This window comes from Harpia harpyja, chromosome 3 (assembly GCF_026419915.1).
Source record: "Harpia harpyja isolate bHarHar1 chromosome 3, bHarHar1 primary haplotype, whole genome shotgun sequence".
In the NCBI taxonomy this organism is placed as follows: domain Eukaryota; kingdom Metazoa; phylum Chordata; class Aves; order Accipitriformes; family Accipitridae; genus Harpia; species Harpia harpyja.
This window is the reverse complement of record NC_068942.1, coordinates 39,990,048-40,008,942: the sequence shown is the minus strand read 5'-3', so window position 1 is coordinate 40,008,942 and position 18,895 is coordinate 39,990,048. Positions and strand designations below refer to the sequence as shown.

Here is an 18,895-nt window from a genome sequence, read left to right as displayed (position 1 = left end):
CTGCACTGGTAGAACTGCCCCTAAACAGTCTGGTTTGGTATTTTTGTCTAACTGGCAATAACCCAATCTACCTCAGCAGTAGTGTTGTGTTACAAAATCTCTGTCACGGGTTTCCTGCAAACCTGAAGGACATGACATCTCTTCTGCTTATGCCAGGTGACATAACTCCTACAAACGCAGAGCCAGGAGGACTCCTTGACTGGCATCTCTAGCCCCCCCCATTTTTTTTTTCTTAAATGTTTATGAAGGAATGAACCCCTTCATAAGCTGATCAAACCTAGCTTTTAGAGTAGGGGGTTTTAATAGCTTTTGATCTCAGCAGAAGGCTGTGCTAATGTCCTGCTGCAAGGTTTTCTGCTGCTCACTCTAAATGTATTTATAGTTACTTTATATTCAGTTTTCTTGTGCAGTATTGTCCTTTCATTTCAGAATTGTCTCTCCTTTTGTTTTCTTCAGCTGTATTTATTTTAGTGAAATCATATCCTAACTCAGTCTTCAGTTCGCTAGTACAAACAAGCCATGAGCTTTCAATCACTTCTTTTATGGTAGAGTCTCAATTTCCCCTCCGTTATCCTAATGGCCTTTTTTTCTGCACATTTTCCAGTTTCAGGGTTTTTATTATTAAATATTTTTATTATTAAATATGTGTTACAGAATTCCAGTCTAAAGAATGAATCACCATTACCAAGTATTTAATCTTCTCTCTTCCTGCTGGAAATACGTTGCTGAATACATCTTGGGATCATATTAGTATCATTCATAGGCTCACTCCAGAGCCATCTTATGAACAGTACATGTTTTATGGATCTTGGTCTTGTTCTCTCTGCCATTTTCAGCTGACCAGCCCCCAGCTAAATTTTTTGTGACAATTTCCTAAATATGTGATCTTACTTCTTATATTCTCTATATTCTTAAATTTGACCCATTTTTTTTCTGCCTAGCAGATGGGTCTCGCTTGTTTATTTGACCTTTAAAGATTACCTTTTTGGTCCTCCACTGTAGGAGGGATGCATCCCACCTCTGTGCCAGTAGCACAGTATCTAAATATGGCCAGTTTCTTCTGGAGAGGTTCAGTAATTAAAATTTTAATTGAGATTAGTGTTTAGATTCAAGGACTTCTGCTAGGAACCTCTCTCTGTTGCAGCAGCTTTCCTTCCAACTCAGTAACTTACTCTTTGCCCTCCTAACCTAGAAATCCCATCGCAGCCCTCATCTTCTGCCGAACGAGTAATTTCCCACGACTTCAGCTGAGCTGTGTGTTATTCATATTAGCGTGAAGGGAAAGTAGGGTGTGTGATTTTATGACCTGGGAGTGTTTTTAAGGGGTCCTACAACAGTGAGTCATCATTAACTTTGGTCTGTCTTTGAGAAGTGTCTGCTCTCAGTCTGGCAATAACTATTCAGGAGATGACTCAGGAGGGGTAAACCGCACCATAGTTTAATATTTGACTAAGATTATAAGAGCTCTTAGGCACGCATGGCTTGTAACAAACTCAGTGCAGGAGCCTGCGTCACCTGCCTTCTTGTGATTGATATGGAGACCCCAGCACCCATCGGCAGGTGGATGCCCGCCTTCCAGAAGGAAGTGACCCCAACAGGCAGAAAAATAAGGAAGACTTGGTCCAGGTCCCCTTTGTCCCGCTGTGCAGCCCAGCTCCGTGGCATCACCATCTGCAATGACTTCCTGACAGCAGCTTGTCCCACCGGCTGCTGCAGATGAATCCATTCTGCTGTGCTTTACCTGGGAACCTCTCCATGTATAATTAACGCTCGGGAGACAGGTTTGCTTGCTTGTTTGTTTTGTTGTACTTGCCTCAGGTTAAACCTCCCGGTGTGGTTTAGGGGTGAGACCCGGATGCAAGTGACGGCACAAAGATATGGCAAAGGAAGGAGACGGGGAGGGACCTCGTCGGGCCATGACTAACCACTGGTCCTGTGGAACGAAGCAAGAGAAGGGATGACAGGCTGCCGAGTCCTCCCGAGAGCCGTTCCCATTGCATCGAGGGTAGCTTTGGGGAAGGGAGTTACAACGAGGGTATGTTGTTTCTTTGGGGAAGTTGTTGTCTACAGTCCTGCGTGGCACTGGCTTTTATATGAATGTTGTTGGTCAAGGTAAACCCTTAAGGGCAGGAGCACTGGGAAAGGAAAAAGGGAAAATAGTGTTGAGACTAGTTACATCGAGAAAGTATCTGCATTTTTGTCTTGTCTACGCTAGGCTTTTACAGGGAGATAGGTATGGAAATGTGAAGCAAAGAACCTGCAATTTGCGGGAACTAGAATAAACTTAACATTTGAAGTCCCCGTAGGCAACCCAAGCTGTTCTTTACAGCACCTGTGAGTGGAACAGGATTGGCCGTGGGGTTCCCCATGGCCCCTCCTTCTTCATCACTTTCTACAGTGACTGCATCCCTGGGAACCTTCTGACTTCCAACACCTCCAGGCCAGCTGCCTGTGCCTCCCGTGAAAGGCTGCTCTCCCCTGTGTTTGTAGATGGCGATTTCCCTGCAGGCGTGAGCAGTACAGTCCTGCAAGTGTAATTGCAGCCTTTCAAGGGGATCAGGTCACAATAAACTTCTTGGTGCAAGAACTATACAGATGGCCTCTGCAAGCCTGAAATGTTGAAAGCAGGCTGGAAAACAAGGGAGGTCCCCTTCATCTATTCATCCAGTGCTTCTCCTGTCTCCAACTCTACCATTCAAAGACTTGCTGAAACCTCTGTGCCAGGTGAAAACACTGATAATGCTTTCAGTGCCACAGGCCTTTCTGTAGGGAAACAGCAAAGCAATACAAGAGGCAGGGCAACAAAACAACATGGACAGGTTTTCAAAGATTCCCAAATAATCCCTTTGGAATCTAATTCACGTCAGCTTCACCTAAGTATTCAAGGGGAGGAGGGGCTTCCTCCTCAGTGGAGATGCTTACTTATCCCACTACCTACAGGGTGTCTGAGGATGGACAGAGACAAGCAGAATGAATTGCCCAGATAAGGAGAGAGTCCAGGGTTTGCTACTCCTCTGGCATGCCAAAGCAGTAAGTACAACTATTTCTCATTTACCTTTCTCAGCTGCTGATGAGCCATTATTAGCCCTTTACGCTTTACTTAACTGCCAGTAACAGAGGCAGGAGGGAGGGCAGGCAGGCAGGCAGGCCAGCTCGTCTGACCTCTGTATTGCTGAGACCTGTCTATTTTCTGGGGCAGTGCCAAATAGTGCAATTTGGGGTTGATCAGCCAAATACTAAGTTGGGAAAGGTTTTCTCTGTCTCTCGGCATTCTTCCTTCTCACTGCCCTTCCATTGCCTTATGAAAGGTGAGACTATCGTGGGAGAGGAGTAAGACTCATTACCGATCGCCCAACTGAAGAAGGCAAGAGATGATGCGCTCTCCCTGTTCCTGCTAGAGCTCTGGGGCAACGGTGCAGCCTTTTTGGCTTCCATGCTCCTGTGGAGACACTGGAGGATGAGAGAAGTGGATGATGGACATCAAGATGCTGGATATACTCGGGTTGCTTACTCTGGGCTCTGGATTTTTTTAAACTTCCAGCCCTGGCTACATTTTCTGATCTGCACAACTTTTTTCTGTGCCTGTTCCTGCTCACAGGAGAGTGCAGAACCTCTTTACCTTGTGGTGTCAACATAGTATTGATACAGTCACCTCTGCCGTCTTCTCTGGTTTAATTTGTGTTAACTATCATGTTTGCAACCACAGGGAAAGTAATTATATTCTAAAACAGGTGGAGAGTGGCTTTCAGCTGTCTGGAAGGGAAATGTTCCTCTCTAGGCTGGGACTCAGGGGAAAGGGGCCGACCTGGTTCTCTGGAAAGATGAGCTGGGGCCCTGCTGAATTATTGAGAATGCACCACAGTCGTCAGCTTGGAGAGAAAGAGAAGCACCAGCTTAAGTCACAGGTGTGGGATGGAGATTATTAGCTTCAAGAACAGAGGAGCGTAACCAGATCTGCCTCACGCACTCGGTTGCTCTGCTGCCTGGATCAGTGTCACAGCTGCTTAGCACTACGATGCAGATGCTCAGCTCGGTTTGGTGGCCCTCTTTGGGGCCAAAGACAGTCACAAAAGCCCAACTCCACAGTACTGAATCCGCCCCTCCTTTCAGAGGGAGAACCTTACTCTTAGGGCAGGCCTGGAGGAGCAGCGACCCCAGGTCACACACATAGAAACTGAGGTGCAGTGTTTCAGTCTAACACTCAAATGTGTTGGCCGCATTTAAACCCCCTTTACTCACCTACATAAACAATAAGCAGATTTGCAGAGGACATGATCACCAGCAACTGCAGCAGGAGGTCCATTGGAGCTTACATGTGTGCAGCTCTTGTGAAAAAACAGGTTGTCTGATTACATGACTTAGTTGCACAAGTACGTGTTCACTTCTGAAATTTTGGTCCAGGTTGCATGCCCGAGGCTATAAGGCGAGATAACTAGGTTGAAAATAAGATCTCATCTCCCAGCTGTGCCCGAGATCTCTGAGATCCCCCCGCTGTGCATGTCCAAACAAAATGGTGGATGTCCTTCCGTTGCTTTGGCCACCTGAACCCGCTGTCATGCGAGGAAAGGACGGGGTGCAGCGCTGTGGAGTCACACAGCTGCTGCTTGTTTGGTGGCAGCTGGCACTTACCAGCACTGGCAGGTGGCCTGTGCACCCCCAGGAGATGCTGCCTTGTTCAAAGGCGACAATATCACTTGCCCTGTATGAGGCACCCAGTCCTGTGCCTGCAGGAACTGCTACCACACCCTCACAGAGTGATCTTGTACACTTTTTGCTTCTTCCTCTTGCTTTAATGATAGATTAAAATAGTTTATTACTGGAGGCCTACTTTATCTGTAAACAAAGAATTCATGACTAAGCTCACATAAGCCAAAGCAGCATGATGAACATCCTGTAACCTGGCTCATTGTGGCTTGCAGCTTTCCTGAGAGGGCCTCTGACAACCCCCTCTGAATGTCTTATTCCGTCGTAGGGTGACACTGACAGAGCAGCATGAGGGCACCAGGGTCTGCTTAGTGCTTTGTCGCTAGAGTACGGATGGTGGGGCGAGTCTGCCTGTGGACGTTTTCAGATGTGGTATCTCAGCGCGTTGCTGACGCTCAAGTGAGGTTACAAGTCAGCAGCGGCTCAAGGTGTTTGAAGAGCCGTTATGGCAGGTTATATTCCCCTTTCCCTCTTCCTCACACCTATCCTGTGACCTCAGGATCCTGTGCTTCATAAATTCAACTATGCTGGCAGAAGATTAACAGGGCAAACCCCATCTTTCATGTAGAGTTGAACTGAACTGCTCACCGAAGAGCACCAGAGTCAGCACAGGGAATGGAAGAAGCGGGCAACTTCCCTGCCAGCCCTTCAGCTGCTGCAAACTTTTGGACTGACTCAGGGATGCCAGGTAACTTCTCTTGTAAGTCTGGTCCTCTTTCTCTGGTCTTAATGCCAGCCTGGCTGGAGTTCCTTGGGACCAAAGAAAATATAGGTTATTTTCCACTGCTAAAAAATGTTAGTCCTCGAACACCAAAATAGAGCACTTCTATTTGGAGACAGGAACTTGACACCTGGCAGTGTGTGCACTGCGGTTCAGAGTTACCTTGTGAAAATCTGCCTGTGTTTGGCCAGCATATTAATTAACCTTTGAAAAGTCAATAGTTTTAAACACATTATAGGACGTTCAATGGATTTTGCAAGGTTTCTAACAGTTAAGAATCTCTGAGAATCTGCACTCACTGAATATGCTCTGAGCCTCTCACAACATGGATTTTTCTGGGAAATTTTGGTCTAAATAAGACAGTTTTAGGAGTGAGATTAGAGGGAGGATACAGCCAAACACTGAGGAAAAATGGGTAAAGCTGCTTAAATTAAATAGCTGACAGCTGTCTTCTGAATAGAAATTTTAGGCTGTCTGAAAAGCAGAGGAGATTATATCAGTTTCAGGTATACTTTAATACTTTATCCCTCACTGATGTGGAAGCAAGTTTCAGGATCAGCATTTTGTGGAGTTTTCCCGTCAGAAAAGGCTCTTATTTTTTGCTCAAATTCAGGATGAAAAGAAGGGCTGGAATGGCCTTGCCCATTTTTCTATCACCCTGTGTACAAGATGTCGCTGCCTGGCTGTACCACCATCCCTCTGGGCACACGAATGTGGCTTTGGCAGTGGGACTGGGTATGACTTCCAGAGGAGACCAGTCCCCCTGCAGACTGCCCTATGCTGCCCAACAGCAGCTATCGGGGGAGAAAGGTTGGTTGCTTTTCCCTTGGTTTCTCTAGCTCTTGGTCTCCAAACTGGAAGTACCTTGGCTGCCAGGAGCAGCAGAGAATTACTTGTTTTTTCCATGTAAATCATGAGACTGGGGTTGTTGGATCTACTTCATGATTCAGGGTCTCAGCTGGTTTGACCGTTCGATAGGGCAAGTCCCTGGGCAGGTCACCGGAGGGCTCTGGGAACAGATGAGGAGTAAAGAGGTGTGATGCAGCATCTAGAGTGAATGCAGGTGTCCCAGTGCCCTGGCACGCCTTAAACACAGCCAGCCCGATTTCTGTTCCTCTGAACAGTGCTGCTCGCGTGTATCCTTCTAAAATGGCATAGGGCAATAACGCTGCAGACCTTTAACCTGTCTTCCGGTAAGAAAGAGATTGTAAACCAAGCAATAATAACATATAGTACAATAGCAGTTTATGATGCTTCAGCAGGTGAACCTGTTTACCATGAATATTTTTCTGTGGGAAGGAGATAGTGCTGTATCCCTAGACAGGCCTTCCCCTGCAGGGTCATCATGTCCAATACTTCTTTTCAATAAAAGCACAGATATTTTGTTTTATCTCGGAAGCACCTTGCTCAAATGATCTCAAATTCAGGCTGCTGGGATTTCTACAGAAATTTTTGAGAAAGCTGGAATAAATTTACAGATTGTAGAACAATGTAAAAGGGGACTGCTGAGCCCAAGTTTGGCTTGTGGTGTCACAGACCCAATATTCCCACTCTTGCAAAATAGTGGGTGTAGCCACATGACTCCAGACCATTTCTCCTTATCTGTGCTGGGTCCAGTGCTTTAGCTGGAAAATGCCAAATACACCATTTCAATGGGAGCTACACCCTGTAGCTGCAGGCAAAGTAGTTTACAAAGGCTCACGGAGCTTGAACACAGCAGGATTCAATGCATTATGTATGGATCAGCCCTCTGGAATTGCACATGCAGGTAAGTCACGCCTGTAGGAAAACAGTAATTTAAAACCTCCTTCTTCCCCACCTCTTGGAGCTGACTTGAGTTAAATATTAACAAACTTGGTTCATCAATTCCCTGGTTCGCTTGGCTTCTTTTAACAACAGATGTTATTACAACAACTCCTCTGCCGGCCTGCCTCCGCGCTCCTGTCAGCGAGGCCGATGGTGAAACCCAAGAATCTGCCGCCGTAACTCTGCCTGCAGAGCGTGGCTGCGGCCCCAGCCATCTGCTCTCCCCCACCTCTCTCCCTGGGACCACCAATGCTGCCCGCCTTTGGCATCTGCGAGTAGCTTGTGCTGTGAGCCACTGATTGCTGCAGAGAGGCGTTGGTTAAAGGAGACAGAGAAAAGGAGCGAGGGAGCCCAGGGGAAGGTGACTTCTTGCTGTCAGAGGAGGAGGAGGAGGAGGAGGAAGCAGTGAGCATGGCCAGCAACTCCAGTGCACTGCCCCGGGTGACTTTCCAGACGCCAGAGAAACCTGGGGAGGAATCATCACACAGGAAACTGGGCAAGTTAACCATCAAGTACAACCGCAAAGACCTACAGCGCTGGCTAGACCTGGAGGAATGGATCAACACCCAGCTGCAGGAGCTGTACCAATGCCGGGTGAGTAGCTGGGGCAAACCAGCCCCTCGCTCATCAGGTGAATGGGACTGGAGGCCCTGTGTGCTGGGACAGAAGGTTGCTTGCTCTGCCTTACTGGAAATAGCTTCTCATCTTCAGTCTTCCTTAGGTATCTTACTGCCACTTGCTACAGCGCTCTGACTGGTGTGTCTGCAGTCAGAGAAGCTTGCACCGATACAATCCAACCAGCTTTAAACTGCCCAGTTTTGCGCCTGCTGGGGGGTGTAGCTATTGCTCAGCACAAGTAGCAGAATCTAGAGAGATATACAAGCCCAGGATGCTTCTTGCTGCTGAGCTCCATGTGGTGAGTGGCTTTGCTGCCAGCAGTATCTACGCTAGCTGGGTTAGAGTTATCAGTGTACCGTTGTTCCTTTCGGTCACAACAGTGTAGCTACAGCTGCTGTTTGAGTGAGATGCCCAGATAATGCTGTATCTGTAGCTGCAGAGTCTGCACGCAGTACTGGTAGAAGGGGTAGAAAGAAAAAAAAAAAACATGCTCAAATGTAGAGATCTTATGGCTTCATCGTCACAAATCCCCAGAGCTGTCTTTCTTGCCTGAGATTCCCTTTGCACCAGGAACAGTCCCTCCTAAATTATTCCTGCCTATCTGAGAGCTGTCCCACTAAGAAAGACGCAGGGGTGCCTAGGTCCAGCGCCACAATGGTACCAGTCTTTACTTGAGCTGTTGCAGGGTACGTGACATTTTTTCTTCAGGGTGGTGTGACAAGTTCCAGCACTGGCTGGGTATGCTGAAATTTTAACCTGGTAGTATCGCTTCTATTTATATTTTGTGCTTAGATGGATGGCACTTACACAGGGAGATTTCAGACGGGATAGTGCCTTTCCATGTTTGAGATAGATAATTTCTTTGGAGTGTGGTACAAGAAAAGGTGAAAGGATTTCCCACATTGTACATCATGGTCTTAAACCCATTTAAATAGCTTGACTAAGGGTTTTGCTTTTATCTGTAGGGCAATGGCTGATGCAGTAAAAGAACATAGCTTTCTTGACTCACAACCCAGTACATCTTCAACAGAAGACGTAGATGCGTTTAACAAATTGTGTAAAACAGCTTATTCATATCTGGGATAGGGACAGACTAAATGAACTGTCAAGCCTTTCTGCCCTGTTTTCATATTTGCACCCCAGCACAGCGTTAAGCACATTTTTGAGATACAAGGAAAAAAGAGCTGATGATTGCTTAAAGTCTTCCTTCCACTCTGAGCATCAGCAATTTCAAATTGCAGTCAACAGTGGAAGTGGACATTTTAGAACAGCCCAGGAAAGGCGGGTTTTGTGCTATATGTCATGATGGTACAGAGGAGCTTTGCCTGCCCAGGCTGATTTTCTGGGCCTGAGAGCCATAGAACGGTATCTGCTCCGTGGCTGAAAAGCCGAACTTCAGGAACTGCCTCTGAGGCTATCTTTATTACTGTTGTTGCTGTTGTTTATTATTATTATCATCATCATCATTATTATCATCATTTTCTGTGTGACTGTTTCCTATTTGGTATTTGTGGGAACATACCAGGTTCTTATGCCATGTTGGGAGGGAAAAATAGTTAATTTCTGTTTTAACTTATGCCATACGCAAAGAACATGCAGCAGAAAACAAATATGGAGAAAAAGGTCTTTTCTTCTGTCGCAAATGCATGGCTCCTCTGAACATGAGTATATTACTGCTCCTGTTCTGTTAATTAACGTTCTTAGACTTCCCAAACAATTTTATAGCTTGTTTAGTAAAAATGACAAAGGATAAAAGATCATAATCTTTTCAAGACTTAATTGTGAATTTCCAGTTGTTCTCCATAGTTTATAAAATGATAGTAATAAATTCTCAGCTGTATCTTAGGCCTCTTTACAATGCATTATGAAACATTATATAGTGTACATAGGAGCAGATGTTATCTCTAGACATAGTCAGACAGGCAAATTCAGCATGTCTGCGAAGTGCTAGAGTGGTGGTCCTGGTGACTGAAGGCTGTTCAAAAGAACAGAGGCAGTGACTGTGTTGCTTGCCAACCATGCCTGCACCGGCATTTAAGGGACTGTCCCTGGGGTTTGTAGCTCAGTTCAGAGAGCCCTTAGCCTGAGCCTTGAGATTTGCTAGAGATAAGCAAGGAGAATGGCTGCTGCTTTGAGTAACAGAACATCTTGCCCTTTGGGGAATTATTGCAGTTTTAAAGAGAAGGTTTGGTTTGGTTTTTTTTTTAAATAGATGAGAAGGACTTGGTACCACCAATAACATGACCTGAGATGAGGTTCCCTGTATCCTACTCTTACTTGCCCAAGTCTACAGATGTACACTTGTAAAGATGTCAGAAAAACAAGTCAGGTTATGTTACCACTTCTGGTTTTCTGAGAATTAGGAGCTGTTTACTGTCACCAGAGTAGCTGCCCAAAGGGACTATTTTTTTCCCTACTACAAAATCCCAGCAGGCACAAGTGAGAAATCCAGCCATGCCCTTACAAGAACAGATCGCCAGTGGATTGCCTTTGCTAGCACCTCTCCAGCACAACAGGTTCCCCAACTTCCTGGTGTATTTGGGCCAACCTAAGAGATTTGCTACCAGGAACTACGTAACATGATGCTATGCCAGGTCAGAGACTGTTAGTAGGGTACAACAGGGGGTTACATAGGATCTTTTCAAATAAATACATGTGCCACAGTAAATTACTTGAGCATTACTGGACACATTAGCAGGTGTCTAGCAGGTCCTCCTGCTCTCCTTTGTGCGTTGTGGCAAGACTATTTAGTTAGCCCTGCTAGTCTGGGCTTCCTTGGATCCATTGACTTCCATTACGTTGTCTCTTTGTCAGCTTCTTCCTTTGCTCCACCTGCGCTTGGCAGTGCAACGTTCCTCAGGGTCTTCCAGAAACCCATGTGACAGAGACACATAAAACAGCGTTGCAGATTCAAATGCCAGCAAGATTAATCCAAACATTGCCTCCTGATACAGGTAATCTGAAAGCTGTGCTATTTACTGTCATGAGGCTTTCTGCAACAAAACAATTCTGGTTTTCAAGATGATTCCCTGCACGTGGAAGCCAGAACACCATCTGTACTAGGACCAGAAAGCCACAGGGAGTTCCTACCCTGTCTCACCCTCCTGGCCTATTTAGCTTCTTAGCCAGAGACAAAGTCAGGCTGGATCAACACCTGTTGTCTAAACAGTCATATGAAATCTATTACTTTTAAGAAGAAATGCTGTGTGGGTCAGTACAATGTATTTAACTCTGTTTTATTACTTATTGTCAAGTCAGCTGTGTAACAAAGCTAACAAAGGTTTTCTACTTCCTCTCTGGCTTGGTATCAGAGACTGCTCAGAACAAGTTTCTTTTTTTCCTGTAAGTATTGCCTTTATTGTTTAATGGTTTACATATACATCCATAAATGCTACCCAGCAATCAGGTACTGCACTGTTTACTCAGTATCCTGATTCTGCTGATTACTATGTTAAAGTATCACTAGTGTTGTGTTGTCAAAGATTGATTTTGCAAATACGTTGGAAACCACAGCCTGTTTTCCTTACAGTCTTGTAGAGACCTGTGGAGCCAAAATGTGTCTGTGATCAAGTTTACAAATGTTTCCAGCTAACGCCCCCATGCATTACAAGATTATTACTCCAATCACCAAAGCTTGGGGTCTCCCTTACATTAAAGGAGACTATTATATCCCTCTCATGTCTGTTAGAGAAAGCTGGCAAAATTTTGTTAGGCCTTTTAAAAGCGTAATTGTTTTTCTCTCCATTACTGTAAAAAGCCTTAGTATAAATACCAATTATGTGAATATATTTAGCCTAAAAGCCTAAAATCTCCTTGAATTAGTTGTGCCTCTCTAAGATTAAGCCTGCTGGATTTCTGTTTGATGAACGCTTGTGCACACTCTTCATAGATGAGGGTTGTCCCAGGCTGGCTTACATTGCATTGCAGTTGGCAACTGCAGTTGGATATTCTTGAAAGGATCTTCCCATGGTGGACAATGATCCCTGAGCAGTGGTATAAAGTGTGGAGGTGGGAAAAGATGAAGAATGTGTACATCAGGATGTGTGGCTGCAGCAGACACCACAGAGGGGCTGGAATCCATGCCCTCTTCGTAAGAATCTCCTTATTTTGAGACAATTTATATCGTGACCTCAACTTTGCAGCAGTTTTATTGTAACTAGTTCCTTCTCAGCTGCTCAGTTTTTTAAAGATGGCCTCTAGATGTCTTAGAAGTTTGAAGGTTTATTAACTGTGGTTTTTTGGTTTTTTTTAGCTAAGAGAGGAAACAGAGGCAGCAGCTCCTGAACCACAAATTGATCTTGAAGATCTCCTGGAGGTCCCTAATGAAGAACAGAAATTAAAACTACAGGTCAGATACAGGGACTTGGTGACTTTAAGTTAGGGACTTCCTTCATAAAGAAAAGTAGTGGTGTGTGGGGTACAGAGTATGTATATACAGTGCTGCATGACACTTGCCTCCGTCTTAGCCTGTCAAATGTAGTAAGACTATATACCCTTTTTGTAGGGAGGGGAGAATAGGTCAACTCATAAAATATTAAAATGGTTCTTCTTGGTTTTTAGGAAATCCTCCATGAGTGCGCCAGCCCGACAGAGGTGAGTGAAGCATCATCAATGTCTGTGTTATACTGTGCTGTAAGAGTGTGTCTTTGTTGCTGCCTGGCTGAGTAGCCAAGATATCTGTGTCTAATGTGATGCTGCAGATTTGTTTAATTCCCGATGGGAGGTGTTTGCCACTTTATTCTGCTGTGTTAGAAAAATACATGTAAATCTACATGGGTGATCTGAAGGCAGAGGAGTGGAGCAAATAAGGAATTACACTTTACAACCAAAGAAAGTTCATTCCATGTTTTGGACATCCTAAGCTGACCAGGCCGAGTTACCATTTGGTTCTCAGTGTAGAAAAGCTATAGACAGTGATACAGCTCATGTAACCATCTTGCACACTGTTAAGTAAATGCATTCGTAGCCTAAACCACTCTAGTGTTTTGAGTGACAAGATTGTAGGATGGCCCTCAGATTGGATTGGGCAGATAATTGTTGAGCAGTGGCCACGCAAGTTAGTCTTACACATGTGGGGTTTTTTTCCCCATGTGAACTTTACAAGTACTGGTTTTGAGTTAGAGAGTTAAAGAAATCCCACAAGCTCTCACAATGTCCAAAGGAGTGAAGTCCAATACTTTGCAGTGTAGTGCATGCACTGCACAGCAATTGCCTTCACTGCATTGCATCCCTGTGCAAAATGGAGTCCCCCATCACTGCTTCAGTCACATGCATTGCATGTGAACACTGTGCTTGGACATCATTCATCAGTCTCCACATCTTGTCGAGCCTATGTAGCTATACAGTGATGACCATACAGAAAATGAGGTGGATGCACAACTATCACTGAAATTAAACTCTGCTGTAACAATCATTACAGATAGTCTCCTAGCAGGGATTCAGCAGACAAGGCTGGCAATAGGGAAATAGTTCTCAGAGTGTTTGAATTTCAGATCTTAGGCAAGAACCCTGCATTCCCAGAGAGATAACTGAAAAGAGGTTGCTCTACTGATTCATGAGCCATAAAAGTGTCTTGAGGACAGCATGGTACTTGCTAACTACAGACAGATACTGCTGCCCCATTGGCAAGAATACGTACTTTCACCCTGGTGATCTTGAATCCAGTGCCCTTGAAAGATCACAGCAGCCTATCTGCAGAAAGCAGACAGAGGAAACAAACCAGTTTCCTGTGAAAGGACTGACTGAAAAGGTATGTATGATCCTAGGCATTTCCTTCCAGAGCATGCTGTGGCAGGCAACCCCTGATCACCCACCCAAGTGAGGAAGCTGGGCTTCTACACAGCACAGATGGTAACAAGCTGCAATACTTCCAGTGACCTTGCCTAATTACAAGGACACGTAGCTATCTCTTTGGGTGAAGAAAGACCGCACACTCCTTTATTGTGATGTTACTTGTCATGCAGAAGGTAAATTTTGCACTAGTCTCGTTGCCTTCTGCTTGGAATAACCAGATGGTCCAGTTTAGTTCATAGTCCTTGGTGGTGTCAGCAAAGTAGTCAGGGTTTATCTCCATTAACTGCTCATCTATCTGCTCTGCTTGTCCTTAACCCCTGCTCCAGGTTATCATTAGTGCTATGGGTGTTTTGCTCCACCTCTTCTCTGCCAGCCACTTCCTTGTAGAATTGGCACAGCTCCGAGATGGTTTGCAATCCACAACATGGAGCTTTACAGGTTCAACAAGAGGGATGACTTGCTTTGCCCTAGATTGGGAGGGCAGTAGAAGTAGGCAGGAGGTTATGGAGGCAACAGGAAGCAGTGGAACCTAACAGAGGACAACAGCATCTTGAGGTCATCTCAAGGTGGAAAAAGCAGGTATCTGGGATGAAGAGGGGCAGGCTGGCTCCTGAGGAGAATGTAAACAAGCCTGCTCCAGAGGGAGACAGGGGAAGGTAAGTAGAGGAGCTTTTAGATCCTTCTCATCCATTGAAAGGTCTCCTTTCCTAAGCTAAAAGATAGGTTTGCTCAATACATGTCAAAATTCTGGTTTCTGCTCAACATGAAGGTGAATGTGGCAATAATGCAAGTGCTATAGTATTCTTTGGGCTGGTGAGCACTGGAATTAACATGACATCCTTCTTCAACCAATTCTCACTGTAGGACTTCATTACGGAGTTGCTTAGTCGACTGAAAGGTCTCCGGAGAGTCACCAGTCCTCAGAAGAAATGACCTTGTCCACATGGAGCACCCAGCTTTGGTCACAAGAAAACGTGTACCTTCCCCACAAAAACCAGCATCAGCAACATCACTTCAGAGTATGTTTAGGACTTACTGTTATTGAGAAACATCACTGAGTTTGTGAACTTTGTAGCAGTGGTTTGAAGTCTCCACTCCTTCCAGATCTATGCACACAGCAGGGAGCTAGACTGTACATTTTCCTGATTCTTAAAGGGCATGTTAACCTGGGGAACAGGACAAGATGTCCTTCCTTTAGTTTCTTCTAGGAATTTCCATGCTGGCTGAGGAGCACTGAATACAATTCTCAGGAGCTCATCAAGACTTCTTTCTTTCCGTCCACTGCAAGGAAAACAAGGCATTGGTTATCACTCATTCATCAACATGGAAAAATCAGTTACTGTTAAGCTGCACCCTGTTTCAGTCTGGCTGGGACCCACCTGTGATCTCCTGCTTGTTACTGCTGTACCTGACTCTACAGCATTGCACATACTTTGTAAGTCTTATTAAGCCTCTGTTATTCATGAAGGTTGGACAGAAAATATACAGTAGCATGGAAGGAAAATGTTTGAGTACACCTGGTCTACTTAAGGGGAAGTTAGTGAAACAGCTGCTAGGGCTAATGGAAGAGAGATTGTTTTCCCTTTTTGTGGAATTTAGGACTTAATGATTTAGAAGCATCTTCTAAAGGAACAAAGTCTGGGAATGATTTTTCTCATAATTTAAAAAGATGTTGGAAAAATGCTTATTTTATATATTAAACCAGAGAAAACCAGCTGTGCACTGCTTGCTTTTGTTCTCTTTTTAGACGCTAAAGAAAAACTGAAGTGAAAAAATACCTGCTCCCAATTTCCCTGCAGGGACCATCTTTTGCAGACAGGTAGGTCTCACAAATGGGAAGTAGGACACATTGCCTTGCTGCACAAACTCTTCTGGCTACAACTAACATGTGGCTGGAAAAATACAGAGGAAACTACATCCAGCCTCTAAGCAAGTCAGTAACTTGACACATGTGGCTAGGAAATAAGACAGCAAATGGAGGCTGATTGCTTAGGCAGAGCAGACTCTCACATTATGTCCTGCCCCTATGCTCTCATGCCTGCCACTCAAACACAAGAGATGAGTTGCTGAGTCACATGCAGAGGGGGGCCTATGTACCAGTATGTTCAAGGCTAGCTTTTGAGTACATGTTTTGTCAGACAGGAACAGAAGGGCCAACTTTGGAACAAAAGGGACATGCAGGTTAGCTAACAAAGACAAACAAGAACTCTTGGGCTAGACCTGTAATATCTTAAATACATTAGTCTTTTCATCTTTATCAGTACCAGGGTGATGACTATTACCTTTTGCTTCCCTCCTATTTTCTAGCAGAAGTGTCAGTGAACAAGCTGTGGGCTGTGCGCATCTCTGAGAGGACAAAATCCAAGCTGCAGTTAACTGTGATGTAAGGGCTGGCTTCCCTTCACATGCTGTTCTTGTATGTGACAGCCTCCTGGAAGTTAGCAAGCCATGCAGTTCATACCTTGTCCTAAGGCTGCTCCAAGAGGCTCTAAGCCTCACCCACTAGGCTGGAGAAATGGTCTTTCTTTATCAGGTCCATATATATCTATGGTAGCTCTAGGGACATGCCCTTTCTTGATTAATAAGGGGATAATAGGACATGCCTGCCCTCCTGAAATCTCAACTTTGTAAGCAAAATAACAACAAAAAATTAAATCCAGAGCTGCGCTGGTTGTAGATCTGGCATCACTCATGGATTGACACCTGCTAAGACATATATCACAGGCCTTGAGAAAGGAGATAAGCACACTGACAAAGAGCTCTGAGCACTGTTAAAAACACAGACTAGGTTCAAAAAGTTCAGGTGGAAGATCTATGTGGACAAGCCATGAGCTGTGTGTCCTGAACTAGAGCTATAATTAGCTGCAGCACACTAGTGCATAGGAGTCCAGATTAACTATGTATCCTACCAGGAGGGTTGATTTTATTCTGCTGAGCTGTGACAGCACAAAGACCTGAGATGGCTCTCCTCTGGCCCAAGAGAGAGATTTTTCTCCACCCTGGGCATTGTTTTATATTCCCTCAATATGAAGTGATGCAAAGAGAATTTTTGGCTATGCTTTAAGGCAGACATTGTTAGGAAAAAGCAGGTTCTTGAAAGTCTGCTTGACAGAAGTTGTCTTTGTGCTTATTCTGCAAGTAGCAGAAAAAGGCTAAGCTGCAGCCCCTATGATGTGCAGTTCGTTCTGATACTTAAGGACATCACTACCACATGAGAGTGCTTCAAATGAGCACAGTGTGATCAAGGGGAACAAAGCAAGATGTGGCCAGTGCTAGATGATTTCTCAGCTCACTGGTGCAAAAGAAAAAGCAGCGTAAGGCATTCAGAGCAACTTCTTTTTGTTTAGTTCTTAAAAGTAGTAAATAATATTTGCTTTTGTTTACTTTTTGGCATTTCTCAGCCTAGACCATAAGGATAGACTAAATTCAGTTTGGGTTTGGGGTGTTTGTTTGTTTGGATTTTTTTTTAATTTTTTTTTTTTTTTTTACAAACAGCTTCCAGTTAACTTTGCTGTTTCACAGCACTATCACTAGTGTAAGGCTGTAATGTCTGGTATATATACTGTGTAAGAATGTTTCTTTAAAGGAACTTTGCCCTCTTGATTATAGCAAGAAAACTCAAGAATGGATGAAAGTTCATGCGCTTTTCTAATTGAAGGTTTATGAAGGTGTATAAAATAACCTTTAATGCAATTTTCCCTTAGTTATGATCAACACTTACATTGCCTTTAAAAATATTCTGGCTGCTACATTTGGACACATGACCATGTTACAGCACTTGAGGCAACATGCATGCTTGTGAACCACAGCAAATGCAAGTTAATGCAGCTTAACTAAGTTGAGACCTCTCTTGGTAAGCTAATCTGAGTTCAATCTTGTGTTATCATTATTTTGAATTCTTGTTGGGTTGGAGCCTACATTTGATTGTTCACATACAAAACATTTTGAGAGGGAAAGAAAATCTTCTTGTGCCTTCATGGCATCCTAAAGACAGAAGCAAAGAAGCTGAATCTCTTTCTTGAAGATACCAAGCTTTCTTCAGTCCTATAACTGAAGTTGATCTGGCCTGTCAGGAACTGATTGTTTACCAGTATCTTTACTTGTTTACCAGCACCTTTTCAAGGACAGGGAGTAAGCAACACAGCTATAAGTGCACTGCCCACTTAAAGGTCATACAGCATTCCTATTTCACAATAACAGATTCAGCTAGGTTTGCTTCCTGCAGACAGCTGATCTAGATACCCCTCTTACATGGAGGTCACTGAGGCAACAGCTACAGTGGGAATAGCTTTTCAGGGGAAAGTGACTGGGCTGCCACTAAAATGGCCAGTTACATGCAGAAAGCTCAGCAGCCACAAAAATGTCCATTAGTGGTGCAGGGAAAGCATCAGCATGTGTGTGTATGACTGAAGAGACTCTTCCATGTATGACTAAGTTCTATTTCAGGTATTGGGCTGGGTGCATTTCTGGATTCCTTGGGATGACCCCACAGAAACCAATCTGGGAAACTAAATAAACTGCTTCCAGCTGTAACTTGCTCCTTTTCCACTGATGTGAACAGGGCAGGGCTTACAAGACACAGGCTGCCTAACTGCACAAGGAGCTCAAAGTTTGGCTGTGGCTGATGAAGCACTGTTGCAAGTAATGCACCAGCTCATACCAAGATATTAAAAAAAAAAAACACAAACAACAACCAGCTGTAAAGCAAGAATTAAAGTGTCTACTAACTGCTTAGAAAGGACACAGGCTGAAGCCCAAAGGAACGGATCAGTCTTAGAAGATATATAAGAAGAGGTATTTGCATCTTCTCCTGTACATGTAAAACACAAAGGATTTAACCTAAGACAGAGTTGGGCTGTCTTGCTATCAGACTAATTATCCAGGTCAAATAGCAATGAAAAAGTGTCATTCCTACAATAACACAAAGCCAAAACAGCATTTTGTTTTCATTTTTAAGACTGCAAGCTCCTCAGCGCAGTAACTCTCTACTTAAATTTTGTGTAACACAGGGCTCATTGTGAGCTCTTCCACTGGAACAACTCAAGTAGTTTTCCTATCTACGTGTCCCAAAGAGACAGGCACTGGTGAAGCAAGGACTGCCAGGAGAAAGAAGATCCTCCACAGGAGTCAGGTTTTGCCACTCCTTCTAACAAAGAAAGAGTTTTGATGGCACTGCCGGCTACACTTGCAATTTTTAGTGTGTTAACCTGTAGTATTGCTATTCTATACTGTCTGATACAGGTTTCTGTTGAA

At 44.4% G+C, this 18,895-nt stretch overlaps 1 protein-coding gene and 1 long non-coding RNA gene across 2 annotated transcripts; one reads left to right on the top strand and one right to left on the bottom strand.

Annotated features, from left to right (window-relative positions):
* The first annotated feature begins 4,632 nt into the window (after positions 1-4,632).
* On the top strand, positions 4,633-14,644 carry PPP1R14D (protein phosphatase 1 regulatory inhibitor subunit 14D). Its single transcript, XM_052782112.1, has 4 exons — positions 4,633-7,825; positions 12,102-12,197; positions 12,410-12,442; positions 14,507-14,644. The coding sequence occupies exons 1-4, from the start codon at positions 7,643-7,645 to the stop codon at positions 14,573-14,575; spliced, it is 381 nt and encodes a 126-aa protein (XP_052638072.1). The 5' UTR covers positions 4,633-7,642; the 3' UTR covers positions 14,576-14,644.
* LOC128139552 (uncharacterized) lies at positions 12,680-18,364 on the bottom strand. The gene is made up of 2 exons (XR_008234425.1): positions 15,925-18,364; positions 12,680-14,923 (listed from the first exon to the last, which is right to left on the bottom strand). It is a non-coding gene; the product is annotated as an uncharacterized LOC128139552 (long non-coding RNA).
* Between the last annotated feature and the right edge of the window lie 531 nt (positions 18,365-18,895).